Source organism: Lepisosteus oculatus, chromosome 13 (genome assembly GCF_040954835.1).
Source record: "Lepisosteus oculatus isolate fLepOcu1 chromosome 13, fLepOcu1.hap2, whole genome shotgun sequence".
NCBI classification, from domain to species: Eukaryota; Metazoa; Chordata; class Actinopteri; order Semionotiformes; family Lepisosteidae; genus Lepisosteus; species Lepisosteus oculatus.
Window position 1 is genome coordinate 10,904,056 of NC_090708.1, and position 23,586 is coordinate 10,927,641.

Consider the following 23,586-nt stretch of genomic DNA (forward strand, 5'->3'; position numbering starts at 1 on the left):
ATTTTAAAAAATCCGTAATTTAATAATTAACTTTTATATAGAAGTTAATTGTAAAAAGTCAACTCTTCTAAATTCTGCCAACCTCTTGTGTCCATTTTTCTCAATGCACCAATAAGGAATAATTGAAAACTCTTCCTTTCTTTAAAAGTATATTACAACGAAGTTATTTTTAGTCTGTGGAAAACAAACGTCCTGTAGCAATAAACAACACAAAGAAGGGGCACTCTTATTTATTTAAATGAACGTTCATTGCGGCTTGCTTTCTTCATAGTTACTAGCGCTGCTCAGGAATGCTTTCCCAGCATGCCCCAGACGTACACGTCAGTCCTGGGCCAGGAGCGCGGCTTCAAATGCCTGGGTGACTTCTGACTTTGTCTTCACCGGTTCATTCATCTGAATCAAAATACAAGCTGCTCTTTGAGACCATTGTACAGTTCAGAATTTAAAGATTTGTAGTCAAAATGTTATTTTCGAATACATTCCATTAATTTGAATTGTTTTTGGTTTTGCTTTTTTGACTTTTTACATATTCTTAATAGACTATACTTGATACCAAACTTGCCACACTTGCATATTATATTTGTTTCTCAAAATTAAGTAAAACGTGTGAATGTAGGTACTCTGTATTACACGAAGATCTCCACACAGATCAGAACAATATTTTTTGCACATTACTTTGAAATGTTACAACCATGATGCAATTCAAGTATATGATGATTTCTGTTGATACAATTCACTTTAAAATAATATCATAAGTGTAATGATGGGATAATATACTGATATTTCTTGTAGTTATTAATATTACTTACTTTTTTATCTGGGACCAAAAGCTGACACATTCTTTTAACAGTGCGCTTACAAGACAGTAATTTCTTCTCCTTCCTGTGGAAATTGAGTAGTGATGCATTAGGAAGGAGGAGTTTCCAAGGCATTTTTCTGTGATACGAATGGCCATATAGTGCATGGCAGTAATGTACTGGTTCAAGTCATTCCAAAGTCTACAAAATAATATAAGCTACTGTTTATGTGTACCCTCATGCCACTATTCTCTGTAGGAAACGACATGGGTTTCTGGCTTTTATGGTAATGTTTTTTAGTATATGAAATACCTTTCCATAAAGAAGCAGATCAGCCTAAGTAAACAGAATGTTTCTAAAACTCAGACAAAATGGATTTCTAATAAGTTAAATATATTGTGAATGATTTTTTTAAACTTTAAACGTTAGTCTTTTCCTCTCATGTAACATAATGGTTTGCTTGCGTGCCCACTGTGATCATGAGTATCATCCTGCATTATGACTGGGTCATTATGTTGCTGGCACCACACTGCATACCTAAAGAGCTCGTGCCGCTCTGACAGCTGTTTGCGATGCATGCTGGCCAGGTCTCGTGCTTGTTGTGACCGCAGGGCTCCAATAACTCTCCTCTGAGCCTGTATTTGCTGGTGAGCCTGGCACACGATCTCCCAGTATGTGCTGGAGTCCGCTGTGATCACAGAGGGTCAAGGCACTATAGTCTGAATTACATGCCAATGGAAAGCAGACAATACCAAAGTTTGACTATGCCAAACAAACAGCCTTAGTCCTGTGTGGATCACCTGTTCTCTTAAAACACCTGCAAGCAATGCAAAGATCGAAACAAAACAGCCTAAGGGTCAATTTTGAGAAAGACAGCAGCCCTCAATCAGCTTGATGCTATTACCAGTATACCAGTGGAATAGACAGGTTGGCACAGTCCTCTGTCATTTGCATAATGGGAGGCATTCAGCCTCCTTCACTCAAGAAGCATATCACTGACAGTGCGAATTTAGGATTATGATTTGGGGAGAAAACCTGGGCCACAAATTGTGAAACCATGTAACTATTAAATTTCTGCAGTGGGCAAAACAATTGTGTCCCCTATTATTTCTATAGAGTTTCTATAAAAAAACTGAAATTGTCCCTCCATTCAGTGCAGCATATTATCAACATCTGGAAAGTCAAGACAGGTATTATGAAGTGAAGGATATGGAGGAAGTTGATGAATCTCTGATCTCTGCACCAGGAAGTCCAGGCCTGCCTGTGTGTCTGCTTGGCGTCTCTGAAGGTAAAACTGCATCAGAGGGCTGTGGCCCCAAAGGTTGAAGGTGCATCTCTTGAAATATGGCCCAGGACAGGCAGGGTGGGACTAAGAGACAGTGACAGAGAAGTTGACAACAGAATACATCAGCAGACTGCATCTTTGTTTTGACTTGTGAAAATTCCTATTATTCATTTGAAAGTTTGGGAGTAGGGCGGTGCAGTGGCTCTGTGGCTGAGGATCTGGAAGGTTGCTGGTTTGTAACCCATGGCCAGCAGAGGAATCCTACGCCATTGGGCCCCTGAGCAAGGCCCTTAACCCCAACTGCTCCAGGGGCGCCGTATAAATGGCTGACCCTGCGCTCTGACCCCAAGTTTCTCTCCCTGACTGTGTGTCACATGGAGAGCAATTTGGGGTATGTGAAAAGACAAATTCCTAATACAGGAAATTGTATATGGCCAATAAAGTGATCTTATCTTATCTAATCTTGTATTATTTCCTATGTTGTGTGTCATTTTAACAGCTAAATCTGGCTTTTTACACTATACTGTTTTGAAGTTATAAAATTTGAACAGATGTGCTAAGGAACTTACAGTACCTTACATTGTGAGTTAATGTCTGCCCTAAGACTTTAAATGATCTTTGAATTTAAAGAAATGTATATGTAGGATCTATGTTTCCGGTGTTCAGATCCTATTTCAGGAGAGTTTTTCCCCTTTGCTGACCTCTCTCCTAGGGTGGTAATAGGTCCCATCAGCCTCTGAAGAGAAAACCATCAATTCTGCCCCAACCTTTTTGTTCTGGACATCAGCAGGATCTAATAAAAAAGATACTCATGTGGTTGCATGTCTAACTTCCATTACCTTTTTAGTTACTTAATAAATCAGAAAACAATCATCTTTAGGGCCATACTCCTACTGTATACCATGTTTAACTGCGTAAAAAAAATATATTTTTAAAGTGTACTTGTGGAAATATCACAACACAGAAAATAATATATATATATACCAGATACAGTACTTTACTTTGGATTAATTGCAGGATGAACTGGGCTTAAAATAGAAATATAAGCGAAATATGTATTATTTTGCTCATTAAACTAACCAGAAGTACACTATCCGCGGAGTTTGCATGCTTTTTAGTAGCCTGAGCATTGCTGAATGTAGGACGGACAAACTATGGGGTGAGCTCACCTGCTGTAATGGAAACATAGCTGCGGGTTTCCTGCAAGCCTTTGGAGTGCACACTTGCAAGACTAGGAATGCTAGCAGAAAAAGGGGAACTCTGGAACACACAAAGCCTTACAATGTATACTGATAAAGCCTACATTATATAGAATTCAAAACCAGTTCATACAGTAGCTCACACATCCTTTTGTTAACTCTGAATCAGGTTAGAACAAGCTCTAATCCTAAAACAATTCCTTTTTTAGCTTTCTAACTTTTCTATATTTCTAGGTTTTATCAAAAATGAAACAAAACAGAAGTTCTCTTTATAGTAGAATCTTTCCCATCAAAAAAGAAACATATTTGGCTTGTTTTATGATTGCTTAAGTAAAGTTTTGCTTATAGTGTCAAGAATTTGTACTCAACAGTGGCCACATTTGTACTCAAAATCTACGCACAAAAATGAACAATTGAAAAACTGTTTTATTCACTGCTTGCTTTCTATACTACCCATTTGCTTTTAATGAGTGTAGACTATGATGTGTTTTCCTGTGTAAAATGTTCTTATACGATGTTTGGTCTTTTACAATTTGTGGTAAATATAAGTTGTTTGCTTAAAAGACGACATTTAAGGTAACACAAAAGATTGGTCAAGTGTATAAAATACCCAATCTACTAATTCTCCCACTCTGCTCTGAGACACATGTGTATGCTGGGTTCTCTCTGTACTCTCCAAGGGTCCGTGTAAAATAAACGTATTTCAAAACTACACTGAACTGTGCTGTGATGTCTTGCTTCCCTACATGTGTACTGCGAAAAACCGTTATCTGCAGACCAAAGCCTTAGAATAGTCTGTGAAGTGGAAATAAAGCTTGGGTACTTGGGCACTGTGGAACTCACTCTGCTTTTGAACCGTGCCGCTGTGAAGCTAGGGTGACGACTGCATGATGGAAGACAGGGCACACAGGAGCTGGACGAGTAAGCATCCAGGAAAGACAAACTTGATCCTGTGAAAAGACAGCAAACACACACAACTTGCTCTGTTATCCATACCTTTCTCTTATAGAGAAAACTACTGAATGACTTATAATTGACACACCCATCTCAGCACAGACAAATCTATTTACTTTCCCTCATATAGTTCAATGATGTGTAGTTACTGTTTGAAATACGAGATGAAAAACGTTATCATACAATTTATGGAGTGGAGGGGTCAGGAGAAGAGAGTACAGAAAAGGCCAAGAGTTCAGGCAAGAAAGGACCCAAGAGTGGAGACAGCAAAGTCTGCTGAGAGAGTGAGGAATAAAAAAGGATGACTCCATTCCATATAGGTCTGTGTGGACCTACAGTACAGACCAGAGTTCAAGGTTCAGTGTGGTTCTGAAACAAGTTTAATATGAACGGCCCTCCAGGAAGCTGAGGAGAGAGACACCTGCATTTTCGTCTTCCATCAACTCTAGAGTTAAGGCATTTCTATGTGCTTTTTACACTATTGTAAGAGGGTACTGGGCCCCATTTAGGGTCTTTTTAACTTAGCAACTTGCAGGAAAATACACTTTTGGTATTTAATGCTTAGTGTAGTTATATAGTCCTTTATTGCATTGATCCTCACCTGGATAAATATGCTACTGCTCTCTTGTATTGGATTTGTGTGTTGTAAGGGTAGGCAGACAGTTTCTGAAGCCAGTCGCAGAATTGAGATCACTTTCCATTAGAACAGCTCACCCTTCGTCTTCTTGTTCTTGTCACTCCCAGACATCAGCTCCACCTTCCGCGCTTCCTCGGGCTCCAGAGATGAGAAATCCCACTGGCTGAAGACCCCAGGGGTGGGTCGGGTACCTGAGGAAGAGGTTCAGATCTCTGATACCATTAACAAGGCTTCCTCACTCTTACTTTAGCCACACATAGTTACAGTATATCCCAACGAAAAAATAATCTCAGGATTTTAATAAACACACAAATCAACAAATGTTTTTTTTTCATATTCAACTACAGCATTGAACAGACGTTAACATTTTTCACCTAATGGAAAGAAAATTAAAACAGGGTCAAAATCGTTCTTTGAGAAATACCCATTAAATCTGCAAAAAGACTACTTGTTTTGCATAATCAAAGCTGGCTGCTGGTGGCAGCCGTCTCTGGTCTGAGTGCAACCTCACCTCCAATCCACTGGTAGGCAGTATTGCACAGCTGCGAGAGAAAGGTGTCACAGTGAAAGGTGCTGCAGGACTGAGGAAAACAGCAGCAGAAGCAGCAGTACAGTATCTGACACAGAGTGCTGGGGAACTCCTGCAAGACCACACAGAAGAAGAAAGTTGAGCATGACTCTGCTCCTTAAAACTACACTTCTGTAAATCAGAGAGCACCATCCAATGGACTAAACTAGCTATTGAGTCAGAACACAGCACTCGGCAATGTACTGAATAGTGATGAACCATACACTACAGCACTAATAGAATATGATTACGTGTTGTGTATGGGCATGCAAAATTAATTGGAGGAACTGGAGCAATATTTTAATGCCATACTGTATATTACAAAAGGTAGTCAAGGCATACTGTTCTTATCAGTCCACAAAGGTACAGTACAGTTCATACTGTCTGTATTGTGTGTGAGTCATACAATTTATGCCATGATGGCTGTAAAAGTACAATTTGTTGTGTTTTACATCTAATATTTTAACCCTTAAATTTCAGTAAATAATAACCCATCTTTAAAATGTGCTCTGTGCTGATAAGTAGCTAGTGCCCAACAAAGGACACCCAAGTGGAGAGACTCAGATTCAGGCATAATTTCACCTTTTCTGTTATAAACCATGGTTGTTCAATGTGAAACGCTGATTAAATTGTATTGTTTCAATACAACTCTGAAATGTTGTCATTTTTTATCCTCATCCTTCCTAGCTCTTCTAGGCTTTACCTTCAAGAAAATGTCACCATAGCGGGAGAACAAACAATGGGTCAGAAGCTGGATGTAATTTTCTGAAAGTCGTGAAAACAGCTGATCCTGAGAGTCTTGTTCAGGCTAGGAGAGAATACAGAAAGATGTCCATTAAATGTTAAAAACTAAACTTAACCCTGCCTTAATTTTGCAGCCAAACCCAAAAGGAAAGTCAGAAAGGCCTTTGCAACACTAAAGACAGAACATTATGATGGTTTTCAATACTTTGTAGCATGTTAATTCTCCATAGGTATGGTAAATAAGTAGGAACATAAATTAAGTAGTAATCACCTGGACATAAATAAAAAATGGACATTTAATTACAATTTTCATTGCAATTCTAAACTAAAGTGTTATAGGACTGTTGTGTAAAACTTATATTTTGACAGGAAAAAGTTTAGAATAGAAAACAGTTACTGTATGAAGAATTTCTAATGTAGGTGCTGTAAGAGATGCAAGAAGTACAAGTTATACACCGGGTGCAAAAACAACCACACTGTTTATATGTGTATTTTATGTCTCCGTTTGTCTTTTGTGTATTAACGTTTGTTATCACAGGAGGTTCATACTCTTCTATTGTACATTTTATGTCTCTCCAATACAGAAGAAATTATTGTCCAAGCTATTGCATGGCGCAATGAGAGTTTAATGGATGACACACCAAGCAAATTCCTTGCACTCTAAACAATTTTCTGGGCAAAATTATTTTTTAATTATGACAATTGTACTTTAAAGAGAGGGGACTAATAAAGTCTTCACTTTATTCTGTCAATGTTTTAACATCTATCATCAATTTTCACTCACCTGATAAGTTTGAAGAAAGATAAACCAGAAGGAATCCAGCAGAAAGTACTCCATGACTGGCAAGGCCAAGAGACTCCGAAATTCTGCTTGGCATCTATGCTAAAGTGCACAGAGCTTCTGGGATCAGTTAAAATGCTCCTTATTTAATCTTCCCTATCTAATATAGATTATACAATTAAACTAAATGCATTCATAAAAGCTATTAGCAAAGAAAACAATAGCAATGTCTCTCATGACTTTGGAGAGCAAATATACATAATTTATCATGACAAACACACTATAATTTTTTTTTTAAGTTGCAGCAACCAAAGCAATCTAACAAAAATGAATACATCCTATTAGATTTGAATGTGATGCTTCTGGAATAAACATGTAATTCAAGTAGGTTATCCTATTAAGAAAAGAATAAACCAGTACTTTTCTGGCCAGATGACTCTGGGCTTTCATCACTCGAGAGATGATAGTGTCGAGGGTTATGTTGTTTGGCAGTAGTGTTGGCATTTCATTAGAAAAGCCAGGATATTGATGAAGTTCCACCAGCTTGGGTTTGTCTTTTTCCATCTGAAATAAGGAAACACGGTGGAAGAATCAAACCGGCACCAAATTTTTGCTGCCATAATTTCTGAAGTTGACACAAGAATCAAGGAATGTTCTTTAACAAACCAATTTAGGACCATACAGAAATAAACGAAGGATCTATTGTTTTGGTCAAATCCATCGTTTCTGACTTATTTATTTTAATCTTCTTCTGAAGGCTGAACGAAACTTTTAAGTATGGTTTAGAAAACACCTAGACCATGGTGAAAATACTCATCCCTATGTTTGTACAAAGCCAGTTCGTCCTATGAAATTTGTTCAAATGTTGTGACTAGCCTGGCCATGAAAAAGTGCTCTGCAAAATGAATAAAGCATTGTGTTCATTTGTTCACAAGTTCAAGTTTGGGGTCTCTCTGAGATACTGTATCTTCATAGCTTACTGTGGTTTGTATAGTCATATAAATGTATGAAACTACCAAATATGTGCATATTTCACTATTGACAGTTATGTAGGTGTACAGTGGCTCTATCAGTGTTCATTTAGCCCATGCTGAACTCATCCTTTCATATCTCGACCAGTAGCCTCTGACCTTTTCAAGACACGAGTTGCCCTTGTGTTGCCTGTCCAGCTGCAGGGAATGCGACGGATGTTCTGGGGAGACATGTGAGATCTCCTGCAAGTCCTTCTCATCTCTCTCTGTAATAACCAGGGAAGGCACAAGAAAAGGAAAAAAAGTTGAAAGTATCTTCTGTTCCGAAAGGCTATGGATGCCTATGGACTGCTACAGAATGTTGCAGTACACCTTTACTAGTCTGCCTGCAGTCTTGGTTGAATTTCAATGTCTGACAGTTGGCTTTTGAATACACTCTGTGCTGTGTTCATGTTTTGTAATCTAGCACAGTAAAAAATGTGCTACATAGTGACCCTAGATGTATGACTGGAGTTTTTCCAACAGTACCTTTGCACTTGAGTACCTGGCATCGGACCTTCTCATTCACCTCTGATTCAGGAGTGAAGCCCATCTGCCCCTTTGGCCTTTCATATCCATTAAAAGTGACCTGAAAGATGACGTTGGTGCAAAGTTACCACAGAAAATTGTTACAGTATATCTTCCACTTTGAAAAAAGATGACACAGTCAACTGAGATGTGCAAGTGAACTAATATCTAGCTGAAGCGAGTGTTTGACTATTTGTGGAGTAATGGTCTATAGCTATCAATACAGTTGTCTTCTAAAAGAGTCAACTCAGAGCAGTGGGTCTCAGTCCTGGTCCTGGATCTTCTGGTTCTGCACCAATTCAGCTTTTAACCAGAGGCTATTTTGGGTCAATTTTCTATTTGAGACCTTATTTTAACTTTGCTTTATATTCTTAAAAAGCTGAGTCAGGTTTATAATTGGTATGAACTCCTTTATAATTAGTGAGATTCAAGATTATTCTGATTCAGGTGTACCAACTGAGATATAACCAATTTGATTTAAGCAGAGCGAAAAAACACTGGTGCACTGTGGAAGTTGCCTGATACAAAGTTATGTCTGTACCTGTGTCTCAGTGTACATCACCAATTGATTACCTATTAAGATCTGTTTGGATGTTCAAAATTAGTAAGTTCGGAAGACACTGCTTAAAGTTCTAAAGACTTAAAATGTTCAACCTGCAATCAGATAATTTACAAGTACCAATAAGTACTGGTGATTAAGAGCTGGCTAAAACACAAAACAACGTCAGACACAAGGGTATGTCCAGGACCAGGTGACTGATGAAAGTATGAAATCTTCAGCCTGCAGTGTGTGCTTTTTGATGAAGTAGGAAACTATTCTTTGCATAAAATGCATTTAAATATAAAAACTAGTTGGTGTAGAGTATCATAAAACAAAATGACATTTTGTTTTATGATACTCTACACCAACTAGTTTTTATATTTAAATGCATTTTATGCAAAGAATAGTTTCCTACTTCACTATCAGCTTTCAATGAGGCTGGGCTAATTGTTCACTTCTTATGGAGTACAGGGTCTACATGTGTTCTGGTTCTGGTTACTGAGTCCATTTAATATGTTTATTTTTAAGGTCTTCAACAATTGATTTTAAAGCTTAAGTCAATTATAAAAGTGCTTTACCTTGAACTATTTTAATACTTCAAAGTAAAAAATAAATTTTGGAATGAATCCAGCAGTAAGATTAAATTGAATTACATGAGTAATTACTTTTTGTTACCCCATGGCTAGAGGCTAAAGGGCTTGGGCAGTAAGGTCCAAGAGACTCACCGGCCTTTTACCGTACTGCTGTAGATCAAGCTGTAGATGAGTGATTTTCTTATTTAGTTTCCCTATGGTGCCCACCAGGCAAGCTTTCAATCGAGAAGTTAAGGAATGATGCAACAGTTTACAAAAGCATGAAGGCTACAGGGATAAAAAGTGCTGTTTTATTTTCCTGTAAAAGCAATCCAATCATTTCACTGTATAGCCTTTCTCTCTGTGTCTTAACAAAACTGTTGAAAGAACGAAACGATAAATGGCAAAGCATGACGTCACTCATCATTTGAAAATCTCAGATGTGTTTGTGTCTTATAGGAATTTGCAGAGATTGGAATTAATTAAAAGACTGGCTATGCATCACGCCGATTGGGCTGGACAGGCTTGGAAGGATACACACTGGGGACCGGGTCGCTTCCTGTTGACTTTCCCTCTTCCTCTGCGCTGTAACTGGGTTCTCCTTCACATCCTCCTCATACACCGCCACTGGAGAGCAGAGCCGGTTAATATCCGCCATCTGCCCCTCGCACCTGCCACGGAACAAGCCAACTGCTCAGCTGCAACCATTCTGCAAAGTGCTCTGGACGAGTAATTCTTGTGGGGTTAGACTGAGAAAAAGTGGGATTATATAGAATTAGAGTAAAGTCTGTGCATATGGTTTTGTACTGTAGCCCTTGTTCAATCGATCAATTACACCAGAACTGACATGTATTACTTCATCTATTGACTTGCTTGACAAGTGAGACTTTAGAAAAGAAAACATTTTGGGTCACAGGCCTATGAATGCTTAAAGTACTTTAAAACTTTAAATAGATTTGACATAAGAAAGGGAATATGTGCTGCAGCAGGATGTACATAATGTCTTGTTGATTTAGTGTTGGACAGATCATTTTATAATTCTGGATCAATTAATTATGCAAGCTAGTTATCATTTTCAACATTTTTGTACTTATTGAAATAGGTGTTGAAGTGATCATCCATAGTTGCACATAACCATGTACTGTATAGTAAGGTAACCAGTATATTTTTGTTATGTAACCTACCTCTACCAACTAGGGTTAACATGCATTTAACATATAAGATTACTGCTGTGTTTTGAGTGCTGAAATGCATTTAGCCTAAGATCCCAACTCCTATGTTGTGGAACACAAGTTCTAAACATGTTAACTAGAGCAGTTTTCCTGATCTTTTGTCATTTCCTTTGCACTTTAGATGAATGTAAGGGTTTTATTTCCGCTTTCTAATCCCTAATCACCCATTGTGAAACAGGTTAGTACAACTATAGCTGACTGATGATGTGTTGATGCAAATAGAAATACTGCTCAGTACGAGGTAAATAAATGAATGATTGGCAGTATCTGATGACTACGTGGACGTTAATAGATTAATTTTGTCTGTATTTTGTTTTATTTGTTTTTTTAAAGGCAGTAGGCGGGCTTGCTGCTTCGCAGTGGCTTTAAATAGTGGTGGAACAATACAGTACTGTATGTAACAAACTATTCTAAGATGATTCCAAATTCTGAACAAGTGACGTTCTACTACTATCCACATTTTAAAGCATTCTGACCATTTATACAACTCCCGAATCGCCAGCCTTATTTCACTTGAAATGAAAACATTTCAGGTTTTTAAGCGTTTCTTCGAGAAAGTCTCCCACTGCTATACGATGGCTTGCCTTAGTAGTGTTGCTGTACAAACGAAGGCGGTACCACTTCGGGGGGGAAATGAAAAAAGGTACAGTAGGTGGGTAATTCGTAGATTCCAAATCAAGTTTATTGTTTTAAATAACTAGAAATACTACGGAGATACTGTAATGACACTCAAGTCGCCCTAAATTTCGTCCTTTACCAATTAATGATTTGTGGTTAGCGGAAATCCTACTGTAAATTCGGTAGGAAACAAAAAGAAGAAGAGCAGATTTGTCCCTTATTAAGTGAGAAAACTCAGATCAACACGTGAAACAACAAGCAAATGGCACAATCATTATATACAGTATCACCTTCAACGTATTACTTGGGCAGTTTGTCTCATTGTATGAAGTACTTCGGTAAAATAGGTGGTCACAGAATGTACTGTATTCTAGCGTATTCGTGTTCACCAAAGTTTGGTTTCCGAAGTCCAAAGTGACCTCTCAAGTAGTATATTTTATATTCATCTAAATGTAGCTAGAACAGTCTAGCTACAATCAATGAAGTACCGTACAGCGAAGGTGAGGTGAAAAGACAAAAGCCCGAAAGTAATTTATCAACGAGAGTCGCTGCCAGCTTGTTCATTGTTTCTCTTGTAGTCGTTAAAAGGTCCTAAGAGAGAATTTTACCCAGTGTAATGACCCTCCGCGTACGGGCCCCCACACTAACAGGTGATATCCCCAGTTTTGTTCTCTTCTCATCAGTCGCTGTTTCGAGTTTCCAAGTGGATACAATACAGGCCTGAACGATATATACAGTGTAACAGCAGCTGCGTTCCTGTTACTGCGGAAACCTGGTGACGACACACAACAGAGATAAACTCAAGCAAGCGAACTGTTGACAGCACAGGCTAGCTGAACATTTCTACTTAACATTCTATAGCCATTATCTCAATTAATTATTCTAATCATGCTGATCATCATAGAGTGAGCCCGTTTGCGTGGATGATGCATACACAGTACAGTACAGTAGGTAGCCAATTAAATTGATTTATGGTGTGTATATGCTGTATACAGTACTGGCTTTATTGCTGTGAAAACATTAGAAGCAATCTGAAATATTGGCATGGAGTACGATGTTGTCCCCAGGAAGGTTTTGTAATGTAGGGTGTATCCATCCATACATGGCCAGAACATCACAGACAAACCATCTGTTCAATTTGCGCTCCATTGCTTTCCTCTGGTGTTTCTATCATATCATTTGTATGCAGGTGTTTTAGATTTTTTTCAGTAATCTAGCCTACACTCAGTCTGCTATTGAAATCTCTATGATTGAAACAACGGTGTCCTTACTAGCTCCCTATCTGAATATTTGTTTCCAGTCTTTATTTTTAACCTTTCTCCCACAATAGATATTTCTGTGGAGCTGGAATAACTTATAGAGATAGATAAAGGCAGGTTGTGGTTTAAGCCTGTTTAAACATTTAATACATACTGTATACATTATGCATACTCTCTTTTTAAGCACTTTAATGATTTACACATCTGATTTTTTTCTAAATCAAACACACCCAGCAAAGATGTGTCAGTTCAGTGAATATACAGAAAAAAACAAAATGAAATATCAGTTTCATCCCTGTCTGTCTCTCTGTACAGTATATATGCATTCTGATGATGATGTTTGGAATGGTGTTCCTCTTTGATTGTCTGTAAAAACAGCATCCTTCACATGCTGGCTTGCTCATTTTCTGTGTCTCAGACAAGTGACACACACTTAATGGAGACACAAAACTCAGAGAAGATGTTTGTATCTTGACCCTGCAAAAACTATTTTTGTCTATTGCAAGATAAGACATGTGTACTGTAGTCCTGCCTAACCCCTGACCCCCATCCATTTTAAAAAGTCATCCTTTAAAAAAAAAAAAACATTACATGGAATATATAGCCCCCTGAAAGCAAAAAAGAAAGTCTGCCAAGTATCCCCCCCCTGGCTGTTCATTCAATGGAAAACAAAACAATCTGTGACTAGAAATCCACACCCATGAGGTATAAATCCATAATTACTTCAAGAATCACTGTAGGACTATGGAGAATTCAGGCCAATGAAAGGGCAGAAAAGGGGAGCTGTACTGTACATCACTGGAGTTGGATTTATTTAAATTATTTGACATCTCGTTATGGCATCTAATTGTTTCTATAAAAGCGTTGATACCATTTTTGAGGCATGCTTTCACTGTTACTACTGTATGTTGTGGTGAATTCCTGTGTGGACACTTCAGCTGTTTTCTGAGGATTAATGTGGTCCACCTTCCTGAGACAGGTTTCTGGAAGGAACGATACAGTCACTTACACAGATCTTAGATGAGCAATGACTTCAGGTTGCTCAGGTTAGAATCTGTGAGGACTGGTAAATTATTTTTATCCCAAGCTTTGCAAATATGGTTCAAGATTTGCTTTTTTACAGTCTGCTCAATAGCTATTTATAATTTGATAGTCCTAGTATTAATAGTTTTATACTTAAAAAAAACAAAACAAAATACAACAGAAAAAATTCTCCGGGAGGCAAATAAATATAATTATTTTTATTGTTTGGAGAACATTATTGCCAATGATGTACATTTCAATTTAATACTGTCAAAGATATTTTATAGCTTTGAATTTTCCAGAAGTCTGATAAATATATTTTTACAAAGACATGTGGAAATCAGACAACAGAGGAAAAGTGACATAATTGTCTAGTGTTAACATGTATTATGTATTAGTTCTTTTTCAGTCCAAAAAATGTAATTTGATTTATTTCCCAGGAAGCTAAAATATGCTGGTTTTACTTACAGTATGTAGCCAAGAGGTTCAAAGGTAACCAGGAAAATAAGCAGGTAAGAAGGGGGAAAGGTGTTTTACAAAAGCAGAGATGCTTAGTCCTTGCTCTCAAGGTAACAGATAAGTAGGTGCATATGTATATATTAACTAATTGCTAAGGGTGAACAATCATTCTAAAAAAAATAGAATAGATGGGTTTTTGCTGTTTTTTCTGGACAACCTGGAAGGTTTTATGGAGTTAGTCTTTGTCCGATTTTGAAAGCTGTGTATGAGAAACTTCTGATTTCTCTTTGAAGGGACACAGCTCTGGGAAAGAGAAACAACAGTTTGTCATTAATTCTCAGTTATGTGCCAGCAAAACAACTGGATTTTTCTACATACAAAATTGTGTTTTACATTAGCAATAAGTGTTAACCCTGTTTCTGCAGCAAGTTATGTACAATAGTATCTTTAGCATTTTGCATCAATTTCTCGATGTATTTTTCAGTACTACTTTAGGGTGGAGTTCTTTATGACTGCTGTCTTCTGGACTGATTCAACTATTCTGCTTAACTCCTTAGCTGCTAGTGATGTAAAAAGAGATAAACCCTGCTGGACCTTGCTTCTGTAAAACTTGTATTGTAGAGCCTGGTTTGAAAAGATTACCAAGGTCCAACTAACCTCTCTTCACCAAAGGTAGAGGGAGTATATCATGTGTTATCTCACAGGACCAGCATTCCTTTGGTAATTTTCAAGGTCTGCCATTCAAATTCTATCCATGATATTTTCTTCTAAATATTATGATTCTACAGTGTAGTGTACTGTATAATACATCCATCTACAGGTATTTTCAAACTGTTTCTTCCAATATTGTGTCGTGGAGAGCTGGTGCTTATCCTGGTTTATAACAGGCACCTTATAACAGGCACAAGGCAGGGTACACTCTGGACAGGACGCCTAGTAACAGGCACAATCACACTCACACCAGAGCCACTTTTCCCCGGAGCAATTTAACCTCCCAATATGTCTTTGAAGACAAGGTAAAAACAAGTAAATTCCACACAGATACAGTAGCACCACAGGTCCAGAATTAAACCCAGGACCCCAGTGCAATGAAGAAGCAATGCTGACCACTGCGCCACAGTGCTGCCTGTGTGTAATACACTAATATTTAATACAGCTCACCTTTCCCATGATCAAAGAAATCTGGTGGGGGTAATCCAAGGCACTGCACCTGCTTCTGGTACTCTTCAAGGTACGTTGCATTAATCTGTCGTGATCTCCCTAAAATGTATATTGTTGTTAGAACAGTTGCCTCCAAGTTACAGAGAAGATTAACCATTGTAATGCTCTTGTCCTGCATGAGGTACATGAGATATAAAATATACCAAGGTGAGATTATGGCCACAAAAATCTGGTAACTAACATCATCTTCTACAAATTCAACCAAAACAATCATGCCTTTTGGTATGTTTGGGCTACTTGACACCATCACGCAATGGGAATGTGTTCCAAAATTGTACTGTACATTGTTCCTTGATGCAAGAATAGGAGAACTTACCAAACAAATAAAGAGTGTATATCAGCTGCTCTTCTTCAACGCTGGTTATGTTCATCAAAAGACAATCAGGGAAGGTCTCCAGGAGTGTAAAACTGATGTTGTCTCTAGTAAACTATTACTGAAATAATAATAAAGTTTTGACTCTTTTAATTGTATTTGATTCCCAAATGGATAGGACGTTTCCTTTTATTTGTAACTTCCAATCTTTGTAGTAAATGAGAACATTTTTGTAACAGATGAAAATAGTTCTAGTTAAGCAACATATAAGCACAATTATGCAACTGAGACCCCAGCTGGAAAGAAATCCAATAAGTCTGGGAATCACTCTACAGAGCGCTCTTTCTGGAAACTGGATAATTTCATTCATGCTATGGTGCTGACGTCACTGTTGCTTTGTTTGAAAATCCTATGATTCTAACAATAAACATTGGGAATGCCTTTTGTTTGATCAGTGAAGAAGGTGCAACATGAAGTAATGTATATACAAATAATTTGTATTTAATTATTTAATCTGCTTGGTTTGTGGTTATTTTTCACAATTAGTGGTATCAGAAATATTAGTATAAGCTTTATACAAGAGGTGTACACATGGTACTGATTTCAAAGGACTGCAATGGGTTACATGTTTTAAGTTAACAAAGACTTAGTGCCTCTGAGAGTGTAAACTAAGATTTATTCAACATTCTATCATATCAATAATAGTCTATCTTTTTAGCTAAAAATTAGAAAGCCTTATAGCCTTCTGTGATTCTGTTAGAGGACCATGAAATAAGTTAAATTACAAGAGCTTGGCACAGGGATACTTAATGGATCTTCCAATACATTCCATTACAAACCTTTCGTAAAACCTGTTCTTTAATTTTGGAATTGTATGAATTATCCATTAATGAACCTTTTACCAAGCCATTTGTGCCAAAGTACTTCAGCAGTAATAATGGGACTGCTTTCTAATAACCCTGGCATCATGTTTTAGTGAACATCATGCCTCTTTCCCTACACATTTCAAAAAGGGAATTTTGTAATTCATTTTGTATTGTATAACATACATTCAAAGAATAGAGTTCCACTTTCGTCTTTCAAGTTCATGTAAGAAGGAAGCCAAGTACAGTTCTTCCTGAAATGAGAAATAAGTTTTACATAGTCACACAAGGCAACTGTACTTTATTAGTAACCACATCCCTAACAAAATACCCATGAACAAACACTGAACAAATTCTAGTATGTCCAAAATTCTGCAGCGAAAATCCTGACCAGGTCTAGAGCAAGTGATCACATTATTCCTATCCTTGAGTCATCACATTTGCTTCCTGTCAGATTCGTTGTTGACTTCAAAGTCCTCATGCTCACCTATTGTATAAAGCTCTGCATGGCTTGGTACCTTTGTACCTGTCTGAGCTACTATCGTCCTACTCTCCACCTCGTGACCTTCACTCTTCTAAGTCTGGTCTCCTATCTGTTCCCCAAATTTTTTAAATTATAATTATTATTATTATTAGATCTGCTGTGAATTATAATTTCATAAAATGACAAAGAAGCTACCATAAACTGGACAAGCAATACAAGTTCCATACAGCCAATGTTCTGCATCTGACTATCTGTATACTGTTTTAATTGGGAAAAACTAAGGTTGCTGCTGTTATTGGGGCCAGCAGGAGGCGCTCACCCTGCACTCCATGTGGGTCCTGATGCCCCAGTATAGTGACAGGGACATTATACTGTAAAACAGGTGCCGTCCTTTGGATGAGACGTAAAACCAAGGTCTTGACTCTCTGTGGTCATTAAAAATCCCAGGGCGCTTCTTGAAAAGAGTAGGGGTGTAACCCCGGCGTCCTGGCCAAATTTCCCATTGGTCCTTACCAATCATGGCCTCCTAATAATCCCCATCTATGAATTGGCTTCATTACTCTGCTCTCCTCCCCACTGATAGCTGGTGTGTGGTGAGCGTTCTGGCGCACTATGGCTGCCATCGCATCATCCAGGTGGGGCTGCACATTGGTGGTGGTGGAGGGGATCCCCATTACCTGTAAAACGCTTTGAGTGGAGTGTCCTGAAAAGCACTATATAAGTGTAAGCAATTATTATTATTATTATTAATATTATTATTATTATTAATTCTTATTTCATTTAAGAACATAAAGTTCACAAACAAGAGTGGTTATACTGGGAACAACCTCCTCAACCTCCCAAGATCAAAACCTCCTTCCACCCCAGAAAGGGACAGCTTTGAGGTGGAAATAAACTGAAGTACTCGGAGGAAGACTACAGTAACATGAAGTGAACCTGCAAATTTCACAAACGCTCTCCCAGATGGAATCAAACCCAGGACCCTCAACCTGTGTGACACTAGCACTATCCACTAACACTGGAGTCACACTGAGAATATAACTGAACATCTATGCCATTGCAGGCCATCAGAGATTTCCTGTAAAACATTTGGGTTTTTACTGTCCGTACAGAGTGTAAAGTACCTACAGTATGTACCAGAAAGACAATTACATCGCTGCACATGTGAGAGGATGTTCTAACAATAGAGGTTTAGGTTTAGGCATAACACTACTCACATCTTGTAACCCTGATTCATGATGCTTATATTAGTAGTGAGAGGCAGGACCTCGATCCAGGAGCTCTGCAACTCCTTCAGCATATCCTGATATTTTTTATAATCTGTAGCACCTGAGATCAGAATCCATTTTCCTTTGATCTACATGCAGGGAAAAGAGAGATGTACACATTAAAAAGCAAGTAAATTAGTACTTTGCAAGCAGAGCTACAAATTGTGCCTTTTAAATTAGTTTTAACTGTTACTCAACAGATCCTGGTGTACTTCCATGCTGTCATCAGTCTGATTACTTGTCTGTATCCTGACTAGGGGGTTAACTTGCTGCTATGAGCTGTAGTTGGCACATAATCATTTTGTTGGTCAATAAAACATTGAGTTTAACATTAATCTGATTATCTACAAATACAGTCTTTATATTTGTATTTAAGACTTTGTAAATAACACAAATAACAGTAGAAATAAGTATGATAGAATCACATAGAGCACCAATGAAGCTCTACATGGAAAGAATTTTAAAATGAAATTTGCACTCAATAATATGCACTTTACTCTGCCTCCTTTCAAAATATTTAGATTGGAGATATTTGCACTTCAATACCCATTTGAAACATTTAAACAGATAATGTGTGGAACGGGTAGTATTTACTCCATTAGTTCCATGCTACAGTTTTACTGCTAAAAGCGCTGAGCCACTTCAGGTTCTTTATATTACCATGATAATACTCTATCATGTGAACTCTGTGGGTTTAACCTGACTACTGTCAGGTTCTGTTTCTTTTTTTGTTTCACAGTCTTACCTCATTGAGATCTTTGATCATTAAGGGCTTCACTGCTTTGTCACACTGCAGGGGAGCTGTAGAAGTCAGTGCCGTGGCGCTGAAAATAACAGTGATGTACAGCAAAGACATGGCTGGATGAGTGAGAGATCTCCGTCCTGGTGCCAGTAACAAATGTCAGCAACTATTTTATATACTTGTATCAAGGTGTTGAAAGTGGTTCTGGAAAATCCTTGGCTATGACCAAGAACAGGGTGTCTTAAAAGAAGAACATCCAGCATGGGCTCATAATCTCCTAATCAACCAAGGATATGTTTGATTTATTGTGAAATCTATGAAACATTGTTTAGTTTTATGAGTGTCTCCTGAAAACGGCTCCAAATATCACTAAGGTTTCTTCAAAGCTATAATTCCAGTGTGTACTCAATTTCTAATCAAACAACAATATGGCATATCAGTCACTGTGAAACACAGGGGCTAACTGCTATTTCACAAGTAATTGTTATTCAACGTAGTGTTTACTGCTGCACTGATTGTGTAAGAACTGTCATAGAAGAGTTCTGAGAAGGAAACAATAATTTGTTCTTCCTTTGCTGAGTTTTGCACCTACTGTATCCTCTATTTACAAAGTAAGCCAAGCGAGAAAAGGACTCATCCTTCTTCCCTTTTTTATCTTTTATACTATAGCTGTCATGGCGTTATCCCAGACAACCAGCCATCAGCTGGGCTCATTTGAAATTGGTTTGGCTGGTAACTGGCTGCAGTAACCACAAATTTATGGTTATTTGTAAGCAGTCAGTGTTAAAATCATTACATTGACTTAACTCCCGAAGAATAAGGATGATAATACATTGTTTTTCTCTTTGTTGTAAAACCTAAAGAAACGCTGGTCATGTTCAATACCCACAGATGTATTTCTTTCTCCATACCATGTTAAAGATAATGCATAAGAAAGAGAAACACGTGGTCACAAGACTAAAATGGGAACGAACATACAGTACTTTTACATTATATCTTTTTTAAGGATGCAATACATTGTGCATCACACTAGGTGGCAGGATTGGAGCTTTTCAAAAACCACCTTTATGAAAAGATTGGATTAGTAAGAAGAAATTCAATTTATTTTTAAAAAGCCATCAGACAATTAACCAATATTTGCCTCTGTATCATCTTTTTTATTTTTTATAAGCATGAGTCTCAAATTGAAGTTCAAGGTAAGTGTTGTCAATTTATTGTATATTTATCTTATCTTAAATCCCAGTCCTCACATCAGCAAGATTTGTTTTTTGTGCAGAGCAAATTTTCAGTTAAACATTGTACTTGAATAAATCAAAAGGTAAGGGGTGTGTGTATAAAACGCACATTTCATTTCTGTACCTGACAGTCTAAATATTAGTCTGGAACATATAGAGCTTGGAGAATCCCATGAGGGCACCACATCAGAGTGTGCAGATAGCAGAAGGAAGGAATGACTTCTTCAAACTGCTTGCTGGGAGTTTGCCTTTCACTGACCTGTCTATAATGAACTGAAGGGTTTTATTTCTGAAACAGTCATAATGTTTTTTTTTTTTTACCAGCATCTCTTATGAAGTCCCATGTTTGTGGCTGGCCAGAATGTACAGAGGTACAGAATTAGAAACAAATTCAACAGCTAGCAAATGGAAACAAAAACAGAAAGCAATTGTTGTTGGTAAAAGGAAGGTGGCACCTCGAGCCCATGGGAATATCTGAAACTGTCAGCACGTCTTTAGGTCGAGACCTGAAATGTGAAAAAATATTTCATAGAATTTCATTTTAATTGGTCATTATACTGCAATTAACTAAAGCAAATGCCTGTTATTAGTACTCATAATAATTGTTTAGTGTAATAAATACAGCAAAATTCAAATCTAATTTATACTGAGTTATACAGGTACATGAATAACAAATAAGTGCTTGTGAAAGTGAAAGAGAAGCTCCAAAAATGGGAGAACTGAAGACATTTATTTTGTCTTTAGTAACAATGTATTTTGATTGTAGTTTATCACTTACTATTGATTAGCTTTAGGTCTGAAGTCTGTCTAGTAAGTTTTGATGATTAAGGAAAGGGCTCGCACTCAATCACAGCCTCCAGCACATTGTCATAATTCAGTGATCATTTGCCATGAAGTATTGACTTACAGTACATATTGATCCAGATCAATAAACTGAGTAATCTTAAAGCTGGGGGGGGAAAGCCGTTTGACTCTTTTTTTACTGTTCTTTTCAATCTCACCTGAGCAGTGATCAGTGAAAAAGGGCAGGTCAATAATCTATTAAGGCAAAGCAGGACGAGCGATGAATTGCCACCTGGAGAATTTTGTTTTTCAAAAATGTTGGTTTTCCTTGACTAAGGATGCATGCTGTGGCCATTCCAGGGAGATAAAAAGGTTGTGATCAATATATATCTTTTTTGTTAAACATAGAACAAAACATTTTGAAGATGATTGTGTTGTTTTAGTATCTGCTATGCTCTGAAGGTCATTTTGTGCACAGACATGACAACTTCCTCTTTACAGTGCACAATATTATTAGTTTACTATGGTTAGTTATTGAATAGTTATCATGCTCAGCAAGTAAAGAAAAAGATTATTCTTATTAAAGTCATTCTCATTTTCCTTCCAAAGACATGCCAATTAGCTTAACTACTGTAGTGTCTCTAAATTGTCCTTCTGTGTGCCCTGTGATGGACTGGTACTGTATCTCATTCAGGATACTAAGCTGCACCTTACTCTCTGCGCTGCCAGGATAGACTCTGGAGACAGTCATCAGGAATCAGTAGCTTTCTGATAATGGATTGATAAACACAATGCATGAAAATAAATTGTGAATATTCAAAGCATACAACAACAAACAACAAAATATTCTATCTTTATCTTTGTAGATTTCTAATTTCCTTTCAAAAATGAAAATTAAATAATCACAAGGATTTTTCATTCACATGACCATAATATTTGCTAGTATAGTGTTATGCTTTTGATTGTGGTTTGCCTAAAAACCAAAATATATTTGCAAGCTGAGCTTAATGAGGGAAGTACTGTGTTTCTAATGTGTGCAGAAGATGTTATAAAAACCCACCACAGGCAAGATGTGCTTTCACATCTGGGTATTCATTTTGCATTTACTAATGTTCTGTTTACTCTCCTGATGCCTACAGCTGCCACAAGCCCTGTAAATATTTTCTACTCCATTGTCCATAATAAGCTTTCCTGCTGGTGAGGTATGAATCACTGATTATACAGGTTCAGTGCCCATGCGAGAGATAGTTTACAGCCTTTCTTACAAGATCATGCAAAGCTATCCATCATCTCTTCAACAAGTGAGTAAAGAAAATGTACTGCAAATGAAAAATCATTGACTTCTAAACGTTTAGGTAATGGGTCCTTACGAATATTTTGTTTAATTTTTGGGATAGAGAAATCTAAATACATAAATACCAACTAATCGTTTTCTCTGTCCATTGCTCTCATCTAGCACCTATTATTATTATTATTATTATTATTATTATTATTATTATTATTATTATTGTTGTTGTTGTTGTTGTTATTATTATTACACCTTATTACACCCTCACACCTGAAGAAGGCTCTACGGCCGAAACGTTGTGTTTTCTTTCTTCTTTTTTTTCAGCATGGAATAAACCTATGACTTGTTCCTTTGCAGCCTACACATGCTGACGCAGCTACCCACCTGAACTTATTATTATTATTATTATTTTTACCACAATCAAGATTCGAGCTGTGAACAACTTGTGAATATTTACACATACTGTAAAATGGTTCTCAGTTGTTTATATACTGTACTTCCCATTGCTTCCACTGGTCCGCTATTTTTTCTTTAGACATCCATTGGGATGAATTTGTCAGTGTCTTTGAAGATTTCAAATACTTGGATCAGGATCCCTCCTTTTCTCCCCACTCCTAGACTAAACAGACATTTATTTTAAAAAATGCCTTCATAAATCAGAGTATGAAACTAAATGTATAGTTTTTACTGGATGCCACAAAGTCAGTTTTATTCTAACAGAAAAAGATTGTCAATGCCATCCTCATGCATCCACAACCCACATGTACAGTACCTCCCAAAAATAGATGGCATTGAAGGTCTGCTCAATCTTTCAGAAAGCAGTACACAAAGGTGATCTTCGTGAGTACTTCCTGAAAAAGCAATTAACCATCCATGAGACAGCAGTTCACGAGTCCCTGCTGTTTCTCTCTGAAAAAGGTCTCTGATTTAAGTAAAAAACAGTACAGTCAAGGGCAGATGAGTAGAGTACGAAATTTTACCATGAAAGGTTCCATGTAGCACTTAAAAATGGAAACTCATGTGGACACATCAACAACATCATTGTGAGAAGAGACATTTTTTTTCCAGAGATGGAAGATTTCTCTTTGTTATCCAGGGCAAAAGTACTGCCAGAAGCACATTATAAAGGATAATTCTTCTAGCAATAATTCTGATCACTAAAAAGCATCAACCCTGGGACCA

At 37.4% G+C, this 23,586-nt stretch overlaps 2 protein-coding genes and 1 long non-coding RNA gene across 3 annotated transcripts in view; 1 reads left to right on the forward strand and 2 right to left on the reverse strand.

The window, feature by feature from the left end:
* Nucleotides 1-215: 215 nt before the first annotated feature.
* Nucleotides 216-12,196, reverse strand: LOC107079133 (protein FAM227A). Its single transcript, XM_069197667.1, has 17 exons — nt 12,075-12,196; nt 10,154-10,287; nt 9,770-9,852; nt 8,465-8,564; nt 8,096-8,202; nt 7,386-7,529; nt 6,969-7,067; nt 6,144-6,248; nt 5,384-5,513; nt 4,950-5,063; nt 4,125-4,231; nt 3,252-3,342; nt 2,784-2,875; nt 2,008-2,166; nt 1,335-1,486; nt 810-882; nt 216-393 (listed from the first exon to the last, which is right to left on the reverse strand). The coding sequence occupies exons 2-17, from the start codon at nt 10,272-10,274 to the stop codon at nt 322-324; spliced, it is 1,749 nt and encodes a 582-aa protein (XP_069053768.1). The 5' UTR covers nt 10,275-10,287; nt 12,075-12,196; the 3' UTR covers nt 216-321.
* A 120-nt stretch (nt 12,197-12,316) lies between these two features.
* Nucleotides 12,317-23,586, forward strand: part of LOC102684556 (ephrin type-B receptor 1) — a 236,890-nt gene continuing 225,620 nt past the window's right edge. The window contains exon 1 of the transcript XR_011191395.1: nt 12,317-12,413. The gene's annotated coding sequence lies outside the window, so the exon portion shown is untranslated. The remainder of the gene's footprint in view (nt 12,414-23,586) is intronic.
* LOC107079157 (uncharacterized) lies at nt 13,952-18,434 on the reverse strand. Its single transcript, XR_001480124.2, has 5 exons — nt 18,306-18,434; nt 16,791-16,858; nt 15,745-15,862; nt 15,369-15,467; nt 13,952-14,510 (listed from the first exon to the last, which is right to left on the reverse strand). It is a non-coding gene; the product is annotated as an uncharacterized lncRNA (long non-coding RNA).

Excerpts from the sequence above, each read along its gene's own strand:
- LOC107079133 (XM_069197667.1), bottom strand. The coding sequence starts at position 10,274 with ATGGCGGATATTAACCGGCTCTGCTCTCCAGTGGCGGTGTATGAGGAG. Across the intron at positions 5,514-6,143 it reads ATGGTGACATTTTCTTGAAG|GAGTTCCCCAGCACTCTGTG; the intron begins GTAAAGCCTAGA and ends GTGGTCTTGCAG. Across the intron at positions 3,343-4,124 it reads CGGCACGGTTCAAAAGCAGA|AGTTCCCCTTTTTCTGCTAG; the intron begins GTGAGTTCCACA and ends TGTGTGTTCCAG.